The following is an 18,964-nucleotide window of genomic DNA, read 5'->3' on the forward strand; positions in this document are numbered from 1 at the left end:
TTAGCTGGAGTGGGAGTGTGAGCAGCGAACCCCTGCACGCTGCGGCGCTGGCTTGGCAGGAGCCTCCTGCCCGAGTTTCGGCCGGGTGCGGTTGGCTGGGGGCGATTGGCACCTGAATGCTGCCGTTGTGCAAGAGAGCAGCACAATTCCTGTGCTCTTCCCTGCTGTATCTCAGCAAGCTGTGCCAGCAGCACCTTTATCGGAGGTGAACTCCCACACTGCCTGGCTGGGCCTGGGGTTCCTGACTGAACCAGAGCTGATAGCGGGGTGGGTGCTGTGGCTGTTGTTGAACAGCGCTGGGGCTTTCTCCTGCTCCAGCCCCAGCAGGTGGGCGAAATGCTGGGAGAGGGCATTGCTGCCCAAAGAGGTGTTGCACACTGTCACATCCAGCCCTGCAGCAACACTGGGACAGCAGCAGGAGAGCGGGGGCTCTTCCATGCTGTGCCTGTGGGAGGTGTGAGCAGGTGTGTTTGCATCACTTGGGGGTTTGGGTGGGTTTTTCCCCCTTTTCACTTATTAAACTGTCCTGGTTTCGTTCCCTGATGGGTCTGACAAGGGCTTGTGCTGAACCACCCCCCACTGCACTGGGGTTGGGACAGAAGCCCCCTGACCGTGGGGCTGCTCGGCCTGGGTGAAACCCAGCACGTGTCAATGTGGGACAGCCCAGGCAGGAGCATGGCAAGGTGCTGACACCTTTGCAATGCAGGAAGGGTGGGGGGGATGGTGCAGGATGCGGCAAAGACACTGGGAGGGCTTCGATCTTATTTTATTACTTTCAATGCATGATCTTGAAGTCGGCCTCTTACACTGGTGTGGATGCTGCACCCCACACAGAGCCCACGCCGGGTAGCCCTGCCGAAGCCAAGGCCACAGCGTGACAGTCCATGGCTCTGGAGGTGTCTGACGAGCTTCAGGCTGAAGGAGCTCCACCAGCCAAAGCTTGGTGGAGCGGTGACCCCGGGGGCCGTGGTCCCCAGGCCGGCACCCGGGAGCTTGGGCTGTCCCCAAAGGGCAGCTTGGAGTTTCCCTAATCCTGCGTTGGAGATGAGCACCGGAAGCCTCGGCTTTGGTGCCCCGACAGCACCCATGGAGCTCGGCTCGGCTTCTGCGGCACCGGGGCACGAGCCCTCCCCTCGCTCACACCTTGGTGCACACCGAGACCCCATCGGCCGCGTCCTGCACGTCTGTGGCCTCCACGCCACCGCCCCTCGCCCGGGCCTTGAACCCGGTGAACAGGGGGCAGATGGGAACCCGCCGGAGCCACCGGCTGCGCCGCACAGCGCCCATCCCGAAGGGGAAGTCGTAGCTCCGGAGGCTGGCGCGGGAGGTGCTGTCCGAGTGCGCGCCCGCCTTCCACTGCACCAGCCCTCGCTCCTCCTGCGTCCCTGTGGCAGCCGGCACCGGGTCAGACCCCTTGCCCCGTGAGCCCCTCTTGTAGCTCCAAACCAGTCCCCCCAGTTAGTCCTTGTGGCCCCGTGTGCTTCCATTACCCGGGATGGTGTTGTCCAGGACGAAGGCGATGAGCCCCCCGACAAACATCTCCGTCGTCAGCAGCACCGTCAGGATCTGGTCCAGCTCGGGGACACCTGCGAGAGCGCGGGGACTGAGCCAGGCCGTGTTGCGGGGAGCCGGGTTCACCTCATTAATCCATGGATCTGCCCTCCTCGCTCCCCAGACCCGCAGCACCGGGGCTCGCCGTGCCGGGCGGGTACCTGTGTTAATGGCCTTGGGGTGGGAATCCAGGTAGTTTGGCAGCGTCAGCCCAAAGAACATGGCGAAGCCCAGCACGAAGAGGTTGCGGGAGGAGTTCATGTCGACGAACTGCAGGTTGGAGAGGCCGACGGCCGTGATCATGCCTGCCGGGGAGACACGGCTGTGCTGGAGGTGCCCACGGTGCTGCTGGTGCCAGGCGGAAGCCGGCACCGGGGTGCGATGGTGGCTCAAAGCCCACCCCGCATCCCCCGGGCTCCCCCTGAGCCTGCAGGGAAAGGGCCCCAGGGTGCCGGTGGCAGCGCGGTGGGTGGGTTTGAGGGGTGGCTGCGGTGGGGTTACCGAACAAGGTGCAGAACATCCCCCCGAGGACGGGGTCGGGCAGGGAGGCGAAGAGCGCCGTGAACTTCCCGATGGTGCCCAGCAGGAGCATGATCCCAGCCCCGTACTGGATCACCCTCCTGCTCCCCACCTGCACGGAAACGGGCAGCGGGTGACGGTGCCTATGTGCCCCGGCCGAGCGGGACCCAGCCCAGGCCCCGGTACCTTTGTGATGCCCAGGACACCAATGTTGGGGCTGGAGGAGGTGGAGCCGTTGCCGGTGCCCAGCAGCCCCGCGATGATGCAGGAGACGCCTTCAGTGAAAATGCCCCTGGGAACAGCACGGACGGGCTGGTCCCCACCGCTGCTGCCCCGCAGCATCCCTGCCCGGTCCCACAGGGATCTGTGGCATGAGCGGGGCACCAGGGTGGGGGGCAGCTGCTGTACCTGTTGATGGCGTGCACGGGGGGCGGGGGGGCTCCTGCCAGCCGGGCACAGGAGTAGTAGTCCCCAATGGACTCGATGATGCCCGCCAGTGTGGCACTGAACATGCCCAGCACCGCCGCCGAGGTCACCGTGGGCAGACCCCACTGGCCTGCCGGGAGCAGAGCACAATGCCAGGGTCCCAACACAGGGACCTGGCACCAACAGTGCTCCCCAGCCCAACTGATGCTGCATCCCTCAGGGTGAAGGGGCGTTGAAGGGACCCGTGCCTCTGCCTGGCACTCACAGGGGTAGGGCACCCGAAACCAGGGTGCCACGGACAGGATCTCCCCCCTTGCATCCGTCCTGGCCTTGTATCCGTACGCCTCGGGCTCGCTGGGGAAGACGCCGGTGCGCGTCAGCACATAGCAGAGCAGCCACACCACCATGATGGCCATGATGATCTGCAGGGGCACGGACCCGGCACACCCCCTGCATCGCCCGTGTGTAGAAACAGGGGGGGTTTGGGGATGCTCCAGGACCTGGTGGCTCCCGGCCAGTCCCTACCGGGAACATCTTGAAGATCTGGATGCGGAGCAGCACGAAGCCCCTGCCGCGCCGGTAGCCGGGCAGGCAGATGGTGACGTGCCGCAGGTACTGCGCGAACAGGACGATCAGGAAGATGGTCCTGGGGGGAAGAGAGATGCGGGAGGCCCCTCGTACCCCAGCATCCTCCTGGCTCCATTAGGGACACCCCGACCCCTTTGTCCCCCCATCCCCGTGCCGTACAGCGCGGCGATGCCCCAGTGGGAGCCGGCCCGCTCGCCGGCCGCCTGGAACACGGAGAGCCCGATGAGGGACACGGTGGGAGTGACGGTCAGCGGCCCGATGTAGCTGAGCAGCGCCCCGGGCAGCCCCAGCAGCCCGATGGCCACCTCCACCAGGCTGGACACGACGATGGCTCCCTGGATCTGCAGGGAGGGCAGGGGTCAGTGCGCTGTGGGGCGCTGCGGGGTCCCGGGGCAGCGTGGGCCGTACCTCTCGCATGCGGGGCTGCCAGATGTGGGACGTGTTGAGCGGCAGCACCCAGTTGCCGTAGATCTGCTCTGGGGATGGAGGGGGATGAGGTGGTGCCTGGATGGGGGGGGGGGGAGTGGCTGGATCCCCCCTGCTCCCCTCTGGCCTCACCTTCAGGGGGGCAGCGCCACTTCTCCAGGGCCAGGATGGACTTGGCTGGGACGAGGAAGGCCAGAGCGCTCGCCTGGAAGAGGGGCAGCCTGGGAGGGACAGGGGATGCTGTGCCCATGGCCTGCGGAGCAGCAGTGGGTCCCCCCCGGTGCCGCGGCTCTACCTGATGCCCACGGTGGTCTGGATGAGGGTGGTGATGCCAACGCAGGTGAAGATGGTGCCGATGAGGTAGCTGACGGTGAGCTGGTCCTTGCCCACGCACAGGCTCTCAGCCAGCAGGAAGGGGACTGCAATGGTGCCGCTGAAGCAGGTCAGGTAGTGCTGGGGGGGAAGGGGGGGCTCAGCGGGGCTGGGGTGGGAGCAGGGGCCCACGGGGGCTGCCCCCCTTGCAGGCTGTACCTGGAAGCCGAGCAGGATGCAGAGGTACCAGGGGGGCACATCCTCGATCTTGTAGAGCATGTCCACCTCCGGCCGGGGGGCCCTGGCACCCTCCTTGGGCTCCTGGCGTGTGGGGACTCGGCTCAGCCCCAGCTCGCCACAGGGACCCCGCAGTGTCCCCAGGGGTGGCACAGGGACCCCCTGCGCCCTCAGGGATGCGGGGGTCCCGCTCCCGGTGTCCGCGCGATGGTGCAGTGCAGGAGGGTTCGGGGGTGCCCCGGTACTCACCCTGCCTGCTGCAGGCGGCTCCTTCCCAGGGGTACAAGGGGGGTCGGTGGGGGTGGGAGCCAGGCTCCCATTCTGGCAGTGAGGGCGAGGAGGAGCCGGGTCAGGGCTGTCCCGGGTGTCCCATGGGAGCGGGGCTCTGCCCTGGGGACTCAAGGGCCGCGGCTCCGCACGTGCGGCGGCTCCGATCCCAGAGAGGGGCCTGGGCTCCAACCCCACCGGTCCCTGCGGGATGGTTTGTCCCCAGGGGAGGTTGGGGGGCGGGATCCCCCCTGCCCCTGGGTGCCTGGACCACGCTGCCAGCACAGCCAGTCCCGGCCGCAGCATCCCCGCATGTCCCCTTGGTCCCGGGCTCCACCGCAGCCCCCAGGCTCACCCCATCCTTTGCCTTTTGCTGGGCATCACAGCCCTGAGCTGGCCACCGCTGGGGGCTCCAGTCCCTCCCGTCACCCACCTCCCTCCCTGCTGCCTGGGATACGGCTGAGGAGGGGACGGGGATGGGGATGGGATGGGGATGGTGTCAGAGGCTGCGTTCACCTGGGGCTGAGCCAGGTCTCCCGAGCGCGTCCCCATCCTCCGGTGATGCGGCCCCGGCGGCGATGTCACCGCACGGGGGTTTTATGGCCATGGGGAAGGACTTTAGTCACCACCCGGGCCGTGGCACGGGGTGGCAGGCAGCGAGGCCACCATTGGCTGCGGGTTGTGAAACCGGGGAGTGCTGCCTCGGGGACGGATCAGCCATTAACTGCTTTAATTGGGGCTGGCACCGCGGGCGCGCAGCACCGCGCTGGTCAAACATTAGAGCCCGGAGCAGCCCCGCTGGGGGGCCGGGGTGTCGGCGGCATCACGGAGGGACGCGGCGACAGCGGCGATGGGGAGCTCCCGCCTCCCGGCGCGGCGGCTCCCGCTGGGGACGAAGTCGGTTCCGAAGGTCGCCGGGGCATTAAGCATTAACCGCAGCGGGGCTACAGCTCGTTCTGCAGCGCCTTGGGGGGGGCCGCCCCCCCGGCCTTGCCGCCGGTGCAGGGCCCCTTGTCCCCGTGGCACAGCAGCTCCCGCAGCGCGGCCGGGCCCCGCCGGTGCGCCCCATAGACCCGCGCCTCGCCCCGCTCCCCCACGGCGCCGTGGCACATCTTGGACAGCCTGCGGGGAGCCACGTGTGGGGCACAGCGAGCCCCTGCCATGGTGAGGAGGGGACAGTGCCCGGCACCCCCCCCACTGCCAACACCCCCTCCCTTACCTGCCCGGCCAGGGGCCCCCCGTCACCATCACACTCATGGGCTCCTGCACTGGCAGCCCCGGCCCCGCCAGACGCTTCTCCCCATCCAGCTCCTGCACCCCATAGCTGCGGGGAGAGGCAGGGGGTGGTGAGACCCCACCTCTGGGACACCCCATCCCCAGGGACACCCCACAGGGACACCCCGCTCACCTCTCCCAGCCCTGCGAGCAGCTCCTCTCCAGCACCTCCATGTAGTCGGACTCGCTCAGCACCTTCTTGCCCACTTTCCCCTCTGCCCTGCTGAGCTGCTCCTCAATCTGGGGTGAAAAAGGGCAGAAATGGGCCAGTAATGGTGGCAGCCTCCGTCATGACCCTGCGCCCCAGCGGGCAGGGGTCTGCATCCTCTTCCTTGAGGCCCAGCAGTGGAAGCGCTTTTGCATGGGGATGGTGGCTCCATGAGCAAGGGAGCTCGCTGGCCCCAAAGGGCTGCTCTGGGGATCCAGCAGCACCTCCCCAGCCAGAGCATCCCCGCGGGGCTCTCGCTCCCGGTGCTGGGCCCCTCTCCCCGCTCCCCACCTGGAAGGCGATGGCGTGGCAGGCGTCGCAGAGCAGGGACTCGGGCATGTGGGGCGAGAGCCGCTCCTCGGCGCTGAGCCGCGGTGCGGGGATGGAGCGGGCCGGGGCGGCGGGGGGGTCCCCGCACATCCCCTCCCCTCCCGTCCCTGTCAGCAGGCTCAGGAGCAGCCACAGCAGCGCCGGCTGCATCCTGCCGCGGTGCGGTGGTGCCGGGGGGCAGCGGGGGGCCGATGTAACCCCCGGGCACTGATGCGTGCCTGAGGCACCTGCATCCGGCTGACGTGGCCGTCCCCGGGGTGTTGGGGCGGGGTGCATGGGGTGTCCCTGGCCCCTCTCGGGGAGGGGTTTGGTGTGAATCAGCCCAGGCCTGAGCCTGGACACAAACCCTCCCTGGGATGGCTTGATCCTACCTGCGATGGGGATGGGATGGCGACTTGGGGCTCGGGGATGGGGCTTGGGGGTCAAGGCTGGGTTTGCCGATCAGAGATGGGGTCTGGGGTCAGGGCTGGGGGTTCAGGAGTGAGGCTTGAGGATCAGGGTTTGGAGTTCAAGGCTGGGTCTCAGGGATGAGATGTGAGGTTCAGGACTGAGCTTCGGTGCTCAGTTTGGGGTTCAAGGACTGGGGACTCAGATCAGAGGTCTGAGGCTCAGCGTTGGGGTTTGGGGTTCAAGGGCTGGGTTCAGGGCTTACTGATGATCACAGAACCCCCGCCTGCTCCCCTTGGACACTCTGGGACAGATGGACATGGATGGACTGCAGTGCCCAAGTCCTTCAGCCCCCCAAAGTGCCAGCGGGAGCCCCTGACCCCCTTTACAGACCACACAAAGACAGGGTGAAGATGGAACATTTAATGGTGTCTCAGCATCTTCACTGCTGTGCCAGGGTGTCCGTGCTGCAGCCGTGGCCATTCAAACAGCCCAGGTCTTCCTTGGGACAGGACCAGCAACACTGGGAAAGCGGGGGCCGTGCATCTGGTCCCTTTGCTCCCCCCCCCCCCCCGGGGCTGCCACATGCTCACATTGGGATATGCTTTTCCTCCCCATTCCCATGCAGTCCATTGAGGTCCAGCCAGTGCAAACTCCTGCTCAGCTCCTCAGCAGCTCAGTCGTGGACAGCGGGGCTCTCCCACGCTGGGGATGATGCTTACGTTGGGATTAAAGCCCGGCCATTCACATCCATCGAGGACCATCACATCCGGAGCAGTTGTCCCTGCTCGGGCCTTGCAGGGCTGGTGCGGGCAGGGGGCTGGCCAGGGCCAGGGCTGGCCCGCATCCCTGTGGGGATATAGTACAGGCTCTCCAGGTACCCACAGTCGGGACCCCCCGCAGCGGGCGGCCCCTCGCCCTTGGGAGCAGAGCTGAAGGTCCCAGAGAAGCTGGGGTTGTCAGCAGCCGGCGGCTCAGGGTGCACTGGAGACGGGGCAGAGGGTGCCGGGGGTACCGGGAGCCCCTGGAAGCCACTGTAGGGCACATAAGGCGGGCCATAGACCCCCGGTGGCATGACCAGGGGGTTGTAAGGAGCTTGGTAGAGCCCGGTGTGCGATGCCACTGGTGGGACGAGCACCTCCAGGTACTGCCCGGTCTCGGGGTCGTACAGTGTTTTCAGCTGGGGCTGCCGTGGGGGCTCCATGTAGTAGCATTTCCCACTGTCGGGATCCACGAGCATCCTCCGCTGTGTGGGCAGGTGGGGAGCAAAGGGCTTGGTGGAGCTTGGTGTGTTCTTACTGCTTGGAGAGGCACCATCAGTCCTCCTTAGGAAGTGGGGAGCATCCTCGAGGCGAGGCTGAGGCTGGGCTGAGGGCACCGGGTGCTCTGCAGCCACAAGGCCTTCGGGGGGTCGGGGAAGGTGGGGCTCGGCGCTGGGTTTGCTCCAGGGCACTTCCCCACCGGGCAGGGGCGACACACCGGCCCCCAGTGGAGCACTGGCCGGGCTGGGGACCAGCGGGGATCCAAAGAATGAGCTGGCCATGCTGGAGACTGGTGGGTGTCCAAAGGAAGTGGGGACTGGGTTGGTGCCCAAGGGGGACCCAAAGGATGTGCTGGATTGATTGGAGACCAAGGGGCTCTCAAAAGAAGCACTGGCTGAGTTAGGGACCAGGGGGGTCCCAAAGGATGTGCTGGATCGACTGGGGACCAATGGGGTGCCAAAGAATGCATTGGCTGAGTTAGGGACCAAGGAGGTCCCAAAAGATGCACTGGCTGAGTTAGGGACCAAGGGGGTCCCAAAGGATACACTTGATGGATTAGGGACCAAAGAGGTCCCAAATGATGCACTGCACAGGCTGGGGATTAAAGGGGTCCCAAGGGATGCACTGGCTGGGTAGGGGATCAAGGGGGTCCCAAAAGACTTGTTGGTAGGGTTGGAGACCAAGGAAGTCCCATACGATACGCTGGCCAGGCTGGAGGCTGATGGGTAGCCAAAGGGTGAGTTGGTCATGCTGGGGACTGTGGCAGTCCCGAAAGACGTGCTGGCTGGCTTGGGGACAAAGGGGGTCCCAAAGGGTGGACTGGCAAGGTTGGGGACCAAGGGGGCCCCAAAGGGTGCACTGGCTGGGTTGGGGACTGCAGGGGTCACAAGGGGTGCACTGCTTGGGTTGGGGACTGCAGGGGTCCCAAAGGGTGCAGTGATTGGGTTGGGGGCTGCAGGGGTCCCAAAGGGTGCAGTGATTGGGTTGGGGGCTGCAGGGGTCCCAAAGGGTGCAGTGATTGGGTTGGAGGCTGCAGGGGTCCCAAAGGGTGCAGTGATTGGGTTGGGGGCTGCAGGGGTCCCAAAGGGTGCAGTGATTGGGTTGGGGGCTGCAGGGGTCCCAAAGGGTGCAGTGATTGGGCTGGGGACTGCAGGGGTCACAAGGGGTGCACTGCTTGGGTTGGGGACTGCAGGGGTCCCAAAGGGTGCAGTGATTGGGTTGGGGACTGCAGGGGTCCCAAAGGGTGCAGTGATTGGGTTGGGGGCTGCAGGGGTCACAAGGGGTGCACTGCTTGGGTTGGGGACTGCAGGGGTCCCAAAGGGTGCAGTGATTGGGTTGGGGACTGCAGGGGTCCCAAAGGGTGCAGTGATTGGGTTGGGGACTGCAGGGGTCCCAAAGGGTGCAGTGATTGGGTTGGGGGCTGCAGGGGTCCCAAAGGGTGCAGTGATTGGGTTGGGGACTGCAGGGGTCCCAAAGGGTGCAGTGATTGGGTTGGGGACTGCAGGGGTCCCAAAGGGTGCAGTGATTGGGTTGGGGGCTGCAGGGGTCCCAAAGGGTGCAGTGGCCGGGCTGGGGAGTGCAGGGGTCCCAAAGGACCCGCTGGCCGCGCTGGGGACCGAGGGCAGCGTTGGCACCGGAGCGGGTTTGGGGGCTTTCTCCGGAATTGCCAAGTAGTTGGAGTTCTCCGCCGGGGCAGCGGGAGGAGCCGGCTCGGTGGCTGCCGGCCACGTTGGTGGACGCTCCCAGGGCTCCCTCCGCTCCGGCAGCCGGGTAGGGGCAGCCTCACCGCCCTCCCCACCTCGGAACGGGGCGACGGGGCCGGAGCCACCCTCGGAGCCGCCGCTCCCCACCGACACCAGCCGGGCCGGGGCCCGGGGCTGCCCCTGCTCTCTTGCGGGCGGCTCTGGCGCGCTTCTTGCTGCCGGCTTCCCCGGCTGCGGGGGCGCGGTGCTGCCAGCCACCGACCCGGGATGGGGGTCACCGCTGCCGGGGAGCCCTCCGGGGCCACCGTGGCCGTGTCCTTCCGTGGGGCTCGGTGGCGGCGGCGGGAGCAGGACGGTTTTCTCTGTCCGCAGCACCGCGCTGCTCTGAGCCGGGAACCCTTCCCCGGACCGCGGGCCCAGCAGCACGTGGAGGTGGGTCTCCATGTGGGGCACCCCCTCGGCCGTCGCTGCCCGCGGCGGGACCCGGATCTCGCTGCGCTCCCGGCGCGGGGGGGACGCCGGCGGCCCCTCCGCTGCAGCCGAACCCCGTCGTGTGGCCTGGACCCTGGTGATGTGCACGGGGGAGCGGCGCGGGGGTGAGGAGCGGCTGCTCCGGGCACGCAGCGGGGCCGGCTCTGCCGGCACCTCCTCGTGTCCCGGCTGCGGCGCTGGCTCCCGGCGGCACACCGAGCTGCAGTGGATCACCAGCGGGGCGGCCGGGGCCGGCTCCGCGCTGCTCGGCGGGGCCGTGGTGCCGCGGGATGCGCCGGCGGTCCCGAAGCAGAGGTTGTAGCTGCTCTTCAGCAGCTTGCGCACGTCGCGGGGTTGCGGGATGCGCCCCTTCCCCTTCTCCTCCGGCTTGGGGGGGACGGGCGGCGGGGACCGCCGTGCCGGGGGACTGGAGGGCTGGCGCGGCGCCGCCGGGGGCTTCTCCTCGTGTCGGTTCTGCGGCACCAGCCTCACGTCCTGTGCCCGGGAGGTGAAGGTGCGGCGCGGCGGCACAGCAGGGAAGGTGTCGGGCTCGGCGGGCAGGGTCTGCGGGTGGCCGGGGCAGATGGCTCGCTGCCTCAAGCTGGGCCAGGGCTTCGGAGCTCTCCCAAACCTCGGGGCGACATCCAGCACCTTCCCCACTCCAGGCTGCGCTTCGAACAAGGCACGTGCTTGCCGGTAGCGGATCCTCTCCGGCGGCGGCTCCTCGGTGGTGCCGGGCAGCCAGTGGCCCTCCATCACCTCCTGGTACTTGAGCCTCTCGTTGAGCTCATTGAAGGTCTTCTTCAGCTTGCAGACGTTCTCCCTGGTCGCCTTGCTCAGCACCACCCCCTTGGTGGGGTGGGTGGTGGCGGCGTTCCCCATGGCCACCGGCGCCACCGGCATCCCGCCACCCCGCAAGTCCTCCGCTGAGAAGCTGCAGTCGGAGCGGGATAAGGAGCTGGACTTGCCTTCCAGACCATCACCCAGCAGGTCGGTGCCGGCGGAGGATGGCCCCGAAGAGGTCGAGCTGCCCCGCAGCCCCTTCTGCTCCATCTTGATCCTCTGCTCGTACTGCATTTTCTTGGCGAGGACGTTCTTCACCAGGCAAGAGGCCGCCCTGGTCTTGCTGGTGTCAGCATCCAGGGAAGCTGTCTTCATGAACTGCTTGTAGTTGAGCCTGAAGTCCTCACCGATGGCTCTGCCCTTGCTGGGGGGCTCCTTCCTGGCAGGGGGCACGGGCTGCGGGGCCGGGGCATCCCCCCGGGGGACAAAACCTGTTTCCTTCCTTTCCTTCCTCTTCAGCAGGATCTGCCGCTTCGGGACAGTCCTCTTCTTGCCATGGCCCTTCCTGGCCTCACCGCTCTCCAGCTCCACATCCACGCACTCGAACTGTTCCTTTCCCAGCAAGCCCAGCAGCTCCCCGTCCATGCCGGCGGGGAAGGGCCAGCACACCCTGCCGTGGAGAGGTGCCGCGGTGCCCCGGGGCTCGCCGCCAGCCATCGGCCACCTCCGCGGCCGCCCGCCGTCCTCCGACAGTGAGTTGGAGAGGCTGGAGGAGGTGTGGGAGCTGCACATGTCGAGCCGGGAGCCGGGGGGACCAGAGATGCTCCGGAAAGCCCTGGCCGTGAGTGCCCGCACCTCGCCGTCCACCTCATCCGAATCGCTGGGCCCCTCGCCGAGCATCCCCCTGGGCAGAGCCAGCTCCCCGCTGCCGGTGGTGGTGGCGGTGGTGGCAGCCTGCCGGTCCCCACCGAGGGGACCCATCCTGCCGCCCTGCCCCGGCCCTGGGCTATTCTTAGCCGCGATGGACAGCTGAGCCTGCCGCGGGCGTGCGAGGGGGCCGGGCGGCGGGGGGACGCTGGGGGCAGCCCTGGGGGGGGTCCCCCCCTCCTCGTCCAGGAACTCCAGGCAGTCCTTGAAGGTCTCCGTCCCGTCGGAGCACAGGGCAGAGTGGTAGGACGACACGGAGGAGCCCGACATGCTCTTGGCGAGGTCGTCGCGGGGGAGGCCGGGGAGGTGGCCCTCCTCCTCCTCCGACACGGAGCGCCGGCCGTCCCCGCTGCTGCGGCCGCCCTCGCCATCGGTGCCGGGCAGCTCGGCGTGGGACAGCAGCACCGGGTCCCTCTTCCCGCGGGGCATCATGGCAGGGGTGACCCCGAGGGGCGCCAGCGGGTGCCGGGGGGGCCCTCCCGGGCGCTGGGGACGCTCTGCCGGGGACGCCGGCTCGACCTTCTGGCTGCCTCGCCCTCACGGCGGCTGGACCCGGCGCAGCACTGAGCAGCCCCTTGATCACATGGACATCTGCGAGCGCCAGCCCGGGCCGGCGATGCCAAGCGCATTGCCGGGATGCCACCGCCACCCCCGGCCTTAGGGGGCTGCCGGGGGGCTGCCAGCACCATCCCCTGCCCCACACCCGCGCCGCTGATCCCCAAACCCACAGGTGAGGTGTCAGCACCCCGCACCCCATAGGGGTACCCGGATGGGTGCCCCCCACTGCAGCACTAGCTGGGGGACCCGCAGACTACTGCAGGCTTGTCCCATCCCCTGCAGGGCACAGTCGCAGCCCCAGGCTGCTGCTACATCCCCATCACGGCTCTTTTCCCAGTGCCTCTGCCTGCCCCACTGCAGTGGTCTCATCCTGGGGGCTTCCCGCAAACCCCACCCTGCCCCAAGCAGCAGCTCCCCCATAATTAGTCACAAGCAGCCAGGAGCCAACTCAAGGCTTCATGTCAAAGCAGGCACTGAGCACCTCTGGGACTCACTGGAGCCGAACGATGCACAGGTAGGACTGGCCCGTTTGGGGACACTCAGAGCAGGCTGCTGGGTGCCTGGCATGGCACGAGGGTCCCTGCAGCGTGCCGGCCCCGCTGCTGTCACCGCTGGAGCCCAGTCCTAGCTTTGGAGGGGGATTTTCACTGCACAGCAGCAGCAGCAGGTGCTTGCCGGCACTGCCAGACCCAGAGCAACCCGATGCCCAAGTCCTCTGGGTTCATGCAGGGACTAAATTTAAACTTTGGCACGGAGGAAGGCTCCATGGTAGCCGGTGTGGTGCTTAACCCTTTGCTGCCCAGCAGGGCTGTGCTTGCAGGTGGCATTTGTGCCCATGGGGAGGGGAGGAGACCTGCCTATGGGCAGCACTTGCCATCACAGTATCCTTGCGCGGGTGGCCTCAGTTCCTACAGCCTGGCTCTGCAGGAACCCAGTGGGATGTGGCGGCCAGCACAGGAGCCCCCTGCATAGCTCAGTGCACCCCAAAACCTTGGGCTGCTGCTTGGGTGCTCCATCCCCCTCTGGATGTGAGGGGTCCTTGGAGCATCCCAGAGTCCGGCTCCTGCTCCAGCACAGCTCATGGCAGCCTGGCAGGCACCTGCTGAGTCACTGCTGGCTCCAGCCCTGGGAGGCACAGGCGGGAGCACTGCGGGGATGAGCACACATCCACCTGCTGCTGGATTTGGATGTACAAGCAGAGGGGATGAAAGTCCCCTCGGGCTGAGCCGATCCCTTGGTCCACATCCCAGAGATGCTGTTTCATTCCCTCTCCTCTGCCAAGGGTCATGCCCAGCTTCCCAGTGCCACTGCCCCTCGGTGGGAGGGGGAGGTTGGTCCAGTTGGTACATCTGGGGTGCCACTGCTGGGGCAAGGAGGGAGGGCAGAGCAGAGACAAGGGGAACACGAGCTGTGGGAGCTGTAACCTAAACCCATCAACCTAGTGGGAGGATCCCTGCCGCAATCCCTGGGCAGGTGGGGAAAGGGCCTCATGCCTCTGCCTACATCTCCTGCTGCCCTGTGTGAGGCAGATTTAGGGCAACAACTCATGTAAAGAAGCAGCTTTAAACCTCCCTCTGCCTCTTTCCCAGCACAATTCCTGTTCCTGCTGCATCCTCCACTCCAGCTCTTGCCAAACCCTAAACGGTGTCAACAGCTGTGATAAACCGGAGGCTGCGAGGGTGGATGGAAACTACCACCGGAGGCTCGGCCCCTCATCCGCTTCCCCAGCACTCGCTCCCAGTGCTGCCGGCGACGGGATGACCCTGGACACCCCCTGCTCCATAGGGAAAAGCACGGCCGGCTGCAGCACGGGCTGCTGGCCTGGCAGGTTTCTTCCAACATCCCCGAGGCTGCCGGAACAACCTGTCTGGGTGTGTTGGAGCAGGGAGGGAACCGGCTGGGCAGCCCCGGCAGGGCAGCACACCAAGAGGCTGCACCTCCTGCTCCTGGGTCCATCCCCCCAGTGCGGTGTGGGGTGGGAATTCTAAGCAGGAAAGAGGGAGGAGGGCACGGTGGTGGTCCCAGCCGTTCTCCCACCAACCAGAATACACCCATTGAGAGCAGCGCGGGGTGGGGGTGTGGGAGCAGAACGAGGCACAAACACGTTACAGAACAACGGGTGGACCGGATTGAGCCGGACGTGTTCATTAAACACTGATTTACGTTTAAGTTACCGTGATGCTGCCTATGGACTTGCTACTGCCTTTACTTATTAACTCGGTTTCTGTGCCAGATCTGTGCATGCCCGCCTCCCGCGGCTGGGAAGCTTGCGGGAGGCAGCAAGGATGAAGGCAGGCCGTGCCTCTCCCATGCCGGACCCGCGTTACGCAGCCTCAGAGGAGCGGGAAACACCGGCCCTGCCTGGCAAAGGCTGCCGGCGGGTTTCGGAAGGGGTCTGGCCGTCCAGGCCACGCCGGCAGCTCCGTGCGTCAAGCCCTTCGGCACCCAGGGGTGGAACGTGTTCGCTCGGGGCAGACACCAACAGCTCGGGTTTATCAGTGACCGAGCCCTGGGCTCTCTGCGGTACGCACCGTGGTGCAGGCACGGCGCAGGGGCGATGCCGGGAGCGAAGCGGCCGCCCCACAGCGGGGCCCGGAGCGCGGCAGCCCCGCCGTGCCCATGGGCAGCCCCGGCCCGGGCCCGCTCCCCGCAGCGGGGACACGAGCGCACCCCGCGGACCGGGACAGGGGGCGGGCCCCGCGCTGGTCCCGCCCCACAGCACTGCTCACAGCCCGCGCCCGCATCGAGCCCCCCCCATCTCCCTCCCGGCCCCTCTGAGGACGGGAGATGCCCGCCGCGGTCACAGCCCCAGCCCCAGCCCCGGCCCCGCTCCCGGCTCCGGCTCCCCACGGCCTCACCGCCCGTCGCCATCTCCGGCACTGCCGACACAAATGGCGGCTCCCGCCGCCGAGACTTTCCCGTCTCCTAGCAACGCAGAGGCTCTCGGCCGCGTCCCCCCTCTCCGGTCTTAAAGGGCCCGCGCCACGGCTTCCACCTGAGAGCGGCCCCGTCCCAGCCCCGGGCTCAGCTTCCACCGAGCCGTGGAGACCCGCGGCCCTCCCGCTGGCTCCCTGCCGCTCCCGCCATGGTGCTGTGCCTCCATTTTGCATGGCACAGGCAGCCAAAGGCTACTATTGTGCGAGCAGAGGTACACATTGTGGGAGGCAGGGTTATCCATTGTGTGAGGTGGGAGTTCACCGTTGTGTGAGGTGGGGGTTCATTGTGTGAGGTGGGGGTTCACCACTGTGTGAGGTAGGGGTTCATTGTGTGAGGTAGGGGTTCACTGTGTGAGGTGGGGGTTCACCACTGTGTGAGGTGGGGGTTCATTGTGTGAGGTAGGGGTTCATTGTGTGAGGTAGGGGTTCATTGTGTGAGGTGGGGGTTCACCACTGTGTGAGGTGGGGGTTCACCACTGTGTGAGGTGGGGGTTCACCATTGTGTGAGGTAGGGGTTCATTGTGTGAGGTAGGGGTTCATTGTGTGAGGTGGGGGTTCACCACTGTGTGAGGTGGGGGTTCACCACTGTGTGAGGTGGGGGTTCATTGTGTGAGGTGGGGGTTCACCATTGTGTGAGGTAGGGGTTCACCATTGTGTGAGGTAGGGGTTCATTGTGTGAGGTGGGGGTTCATTGTGTGAGGTAGGGGTTCATTGTGTGAGGTAGGGGTTCATTGTGTGAGGTGGGGGTTCACCACTGTGTGAGGTGGGGGTTCATTGTGTGAGGTGGGGGTTCACCATTGTGTGAGGTGGGGGTTCATTGTGTGAGGTAGGGGTTCATTGTGTGAGGTAGGGGTTCATTGTGTGAGGTGGGGGTTCACCACTGTGTGAGGTGGGGGTTCACCACTGTGTGAGGTAGGGGTTCATTGTGTGAGGTGGGGGTTCACCACTGTGTGAGGTGGGGGTTCACCACTGTGTGAGGTGGGGGTTCATTGTGTGAGGTGGGGGTTCATTGTGTGAGGTGGGGGTTCACCACTGTGTGAGGTAGGGGTTCATTGTGTGAGGTAGGGGTTCACTGTGTGAGGTGGGGGTTCACCACTGTGTGAGGTGGGGGTTCATTGTGTGAGGTAGGGGTTCATTGTGTGAGGTAGGGGTTCATTGTGTGAGGTGGGGGTTCACCACTGTGTGAGGTGGGGGTTCACCACTGTGTGAGGTGGGGGTTCACCATTGTGTGAGGTAGGGGTTCATTGTGTGAGGTAGGGGTTCATTGTGTGAGGTGGGGGTTCACCACTGTGTGAGGTGGGGGTTCACCACTGTGTGAGGTGGGGGTTCATTGTGTGAGGTGGGGGTTCACCATTGTGTGAGGTAGGGGTTCACCATTGTGTGAGGTAGGGGTTCATTGTGTGAGGTGGGGGTTCATTGTGTGAGGTAGGGGTTCATTGTGTGAGGTAGGGGTTCATTGTGTGAGGTGGGGGTTCACCACTGTGTGAGGTGGGGGTTCATTGTGTGAGGTGGGGGTTCACCATTGTGTGAGGTGGGGGTTCATTGTGTGAGGTAGGGGTTCATTGTGTGAGGTAGGGGTTCATTGTGTGAGGTGGGGGTTCACCACTGTGTGAGGTGGGGGTTCACCACTGTGTGAGGTAGGGGTTCATTGTGTGAGGTGGGGGTTCACCACTGTGTGAGGTGGGGGTTCATTGTGTGAGGTGGGGGTTCACCACTGTGTGAGGTGGGGGTTCATTGTGTGAGGTGGGGGTTCACCACTGTGTGAGGTAGGGGTTCATTGTGTGAGGTAGGGGTTCATTGTGTGAGGTGGGGGTTCACCATTGTGTGAGGTGGGGGTTCACCACTGTGTGAGGTGGGGGTTCATTGTGTGAGGTAGGGGTTCATTGTGTGAGGTGGGGGTTCACCATTGTGTGAGGTGGGGGTTCATTGTGTGAGGTGGGGGTTCACCACTGTGTGAGGTAGGGGTTCATTGTGTGAGGTAGGGGTTCATTGTGTGAGGTGGGGGTTCACCACTGTGTGAGGTGGGGGTTCACCATTGTGTGAGGTAGGGGTTCACCATTGTGGGAGGTGGGGGTTCACCACTGTGTGAGGTGGGGGTTCACCATTGTGTGAGGTAGGGGTTCATTGTGTGAGGTGGGGGTTCACCACTGTGTGAGGTGGGGGTTCATTGTGTGAGGTAGGGGTTCACCACTGTGTGAGGTGGGGGTTCACCATTGTGTGAGGTGGGGGTTCATTGTGTGAGGTAGGGGTTCACCACTGTGTGAGGTGGGGGTTCACCATTGTGTGAGGTGGGGGTTCACCATTGTGTGAGGTGGGGGTTCATTGTGTGAGGTAGGGGTTCACCACTGTGTGAGGTAGGGGTTCATTGTGTGAGGTGGGGGTTCACCACTGTGTGAGGTGGGGGTTCATTGTGTGAGGTGGGGGTTCATTGTGTGAGGTGGGGGTTCACCACTGTGTGAGGTGGGGGTTCACCACTGTGTGAGGTAGGGGTTCACCATTGTGTGAGGTAGGGGGTCATTGTGTGAGGTGGGGGTTCATTGTGTGAGGTGGGGGTTCACCATTGTGTGAGGTGGGGGTTCATTGTGTGAGGTGGGGATTCACCTTGCAGGCAATCAGGGCAGGTTCATGGCTCTCCTTTAATCATTACATATATATCCAAACCCATCTGCAAGTTCTTGGTATCCCCAAGAAGAGGGAGTATGCCCCCCCATGCGCCAGCACCCACTGACACAGACATGGCCATGACCACAGACATGGATATGGACACGGTGTGTCCCGCAGTGCTGGGGCTGGATCCAGGCATACAGGCGTGTCCTGGAGGAGCAATCTTTGTCCCTTTAGAGACCTCAGAAGTAATTAGCAGGCCATGGCCACTGGGCAGGTAACCTTTGGTAAACCACAAAAGCACGGAACAGCCTTGGACACCTTGTAACAATGTCCCTTTTTCCCCTTAGGATCATAGAATCCCAGCCTGGGTTGGGTTGGAAGGGGCCTTAAAAGCTCATCCAGTTCCAACCCCCTGCCCATGTCTGGATGAGCTTTAAGGCCCCTTCCAACCCAACCCATTCTGATTTCAAGTTCTACTGCATGTATCACTAAAGCCATTTCAGAGCCCAGTGCCCTCACTCACAGTGCACACCACCATCATGCAAAACCGTTAACACCCTGGCTATGATCGCGCAGAGCACCCGACTGCTTTTTATATGAGACCTTCCAGTGTCATGTGTTTCAAAAAGCAATCTGTATCTCATGATATCTCCCCTCCAGCCTGGCCTCTTCCCTACTTGCAGAGAAGATGCCTAAAATTGTGCTTCTCCCACATCCTTCGATACCTTTAGATGAAAGGTGCAGTCGATTTTATGTGCAAAGTACTATGGATGAATTGCTCTCCCCACCTGTATCCCTTTATACCTGTGGGAGCCAAACAGGGAAGATAACAAACCTGGAACAAAGCCCAATGCATTTCAAATACATTCTACAAACTATGTACTGTATAAAAAGCAACATTGTCTTTTTGGACACACTCATGTTATGTGCTCCTGTCCTGGGTTCAGCAGTAGCAGTCATTTTTCTCCTTGGTAGCTGGCGCAGTGCTGTGTTTTGACTTTCGGCCTGGTAACAGAGCTGATAACAGTGATGTTTTGGTTTGGCCAAGGACTTTGTGAGCCTCATGCTCTGCCAGGGAGCAGGGGAAGAGAGGAAGCAGAGACAGGACACCTGAACTAAACTTACCAAAGAGGTATTCCGTACCACAGCACGTCATGCCCAGGATGTAACTGGGAGTTAGCCAGAAGGGCT

The 18,964-nt window shown here is 64.6% G+C and overlaps 3 protein-coding genes and 1 long non-coding RNA gene across 4 annotated transcripts in view; 1 reads left to right on the forward strand and 3 right to left on the reverse strand.

The window, feature by feature from the left end:
* The window catches only part of LOC133270882 (uncharacterized), a 131,785-nt gene that overhangs the window by 77,793 nt on the left and 35,028 nt on the right, over positions 1–18,964 (forward strand). The gene's annotated exons all lie outside the window — the stretch shown is intronic.
* Positions 753–4,893, reverse strand: SLC23A1 (solute carrier family 23 member 1). The gene is made up of 15 exons (XM_061456446.1): positions 4,843–4,893; positions 4,309–4,380; positions 4,042–4,143; positions 3,806–3,963; positions 3,643–3,731; positions 3,493–3,560; positions 3,244–3,425; positions 3,022–3,142; positions 2,762–2,918; positions 2,479–2,626; positions 2,257–2,362; positions 2,053–2,182; positions 1,713–1,856; positions 1,491–1,586; positions 753–1,385 (listed from the first exon to the last, which is right to left on the reverse strand). The coding sequence occupies exons 1-15, from the start codon at positions 4,876–4,878 to the stop codon at positions 1,138–1,140; spliced, it is 1,857 nt and encodes a 618-aa protein (XP_061312430.1). The 5' UTR covers positions 4,879–4,893; the 3' UTR covers positions 753–1,137.
* On the reverse strand, positions 5,148–6,401 carry MZB1 (marginal zone B and B1 cell specific protein). The gene is made up of 4 exons (XM_061456447.1): positions 6,101–6,401; positions 5,735–5,841; positions 5,546–5,650; positions 5,148–5,448 (listed from the first exon to the last, which is right to left on the reverse strand). The coding sequence occupies exons 1-4, from the start codon at positions 6,287–6,289 to the stop codon at positions 5,271–5,273; spliced, it is 579 nt and encodes a 192-aa protein (XP_061312431.1). The 5' UTR covers positions 6,290–6,401; the 3' UTR covers positions 5,148–5,270.
* LOC133270866 (nascent polypeptide-associated complex subunit alpha, muscle-specific form-like) lies at positions 7,016–12,558 on the reverse strand. Its single transcript, XM_061456448.1, has one exon. It carries the CDS (start codon positions 12,102–12,104, stop codon positions 7,290–7,292), a length of 4,815 nt encoding a protein of 1,604 aa, XP_061312432.1. The 5' UTR covers positions 12,105–12,558; the 3' UTR covers positions 7,016–7,289.

The sequence above is a fragment of the Pezoporus flaviventris genome, unplaced genomic scaffold, assembly GCF_033815535.1.
Source record: "Pezoporus flaviventris isolate CSIRO_AGI_PZ_B2104156 unplaced genomic scaffold, CSIRO_AGI_Pfla_v1 ptg000023l, whole genome shotgun sequence".
Taxonomy (NCBI): Eukaryota; Metazoa; Chordata; class Aves; order Psittaciformes; family Psittacidae; genus Pezoporus; species Pezoporus flaviventris.

Excerpts from the sequence above, each read along its gene's own strand:
- SLC23A1 (XM_061456446.1), bottom strand. The coding sequence starts at position 4,878 with ATGGGGACGCGCTCGGGAGACCTGGCTCAGCCCCAG. Across the intron at positions 4,381-4,842 it reads GAGACCTGGCTCAGCCCCAG|AATGGGAGCCTGGCTCCCAC; the intron begins GTGAACGCAGCC and ends CCTCACTGCCAG. Across the intron at positions 3,964-4,041 it reads GCATCCTGCTCGGCTTCCAG|CACTACCTGACCTGCTTCAG; the intron begins GTACAGCCTGCA and ends CTTCCCCCCCAG.
- MZB1 (XM_061456447.1), bottom strand. The coding sequence starts at position 6,289 with ATGCAGCCGGCGCTGCTGTGGCTGCTCCTGAGCCTGCTGACAGGGACG. Across the intron at positions 5,651-5,734 it reads TGCTCGCAGGGCTGGGAGAG|CTATGGGGTGCAGGAGCTGG; the intron begins GTGAGCGGGGTG and ends CTCTCCCCGCAG. Across the intron at positions 5,449-5,545 it reads GGGGGCCCCTGGCCGGGCAG|GCTGTCCAAGATGTGCCACG; the intron begins GTAAGGGAGGGG and ends GGCTCCCCGCAG.
- LOC133270866 (XM_061456448.1), bottom strand. The coding sequence starts at position 12,104 with ATGATGCCCCGCGGGAAGAGGGACCCGGTGCTGCTGTCCCACGCCGAG.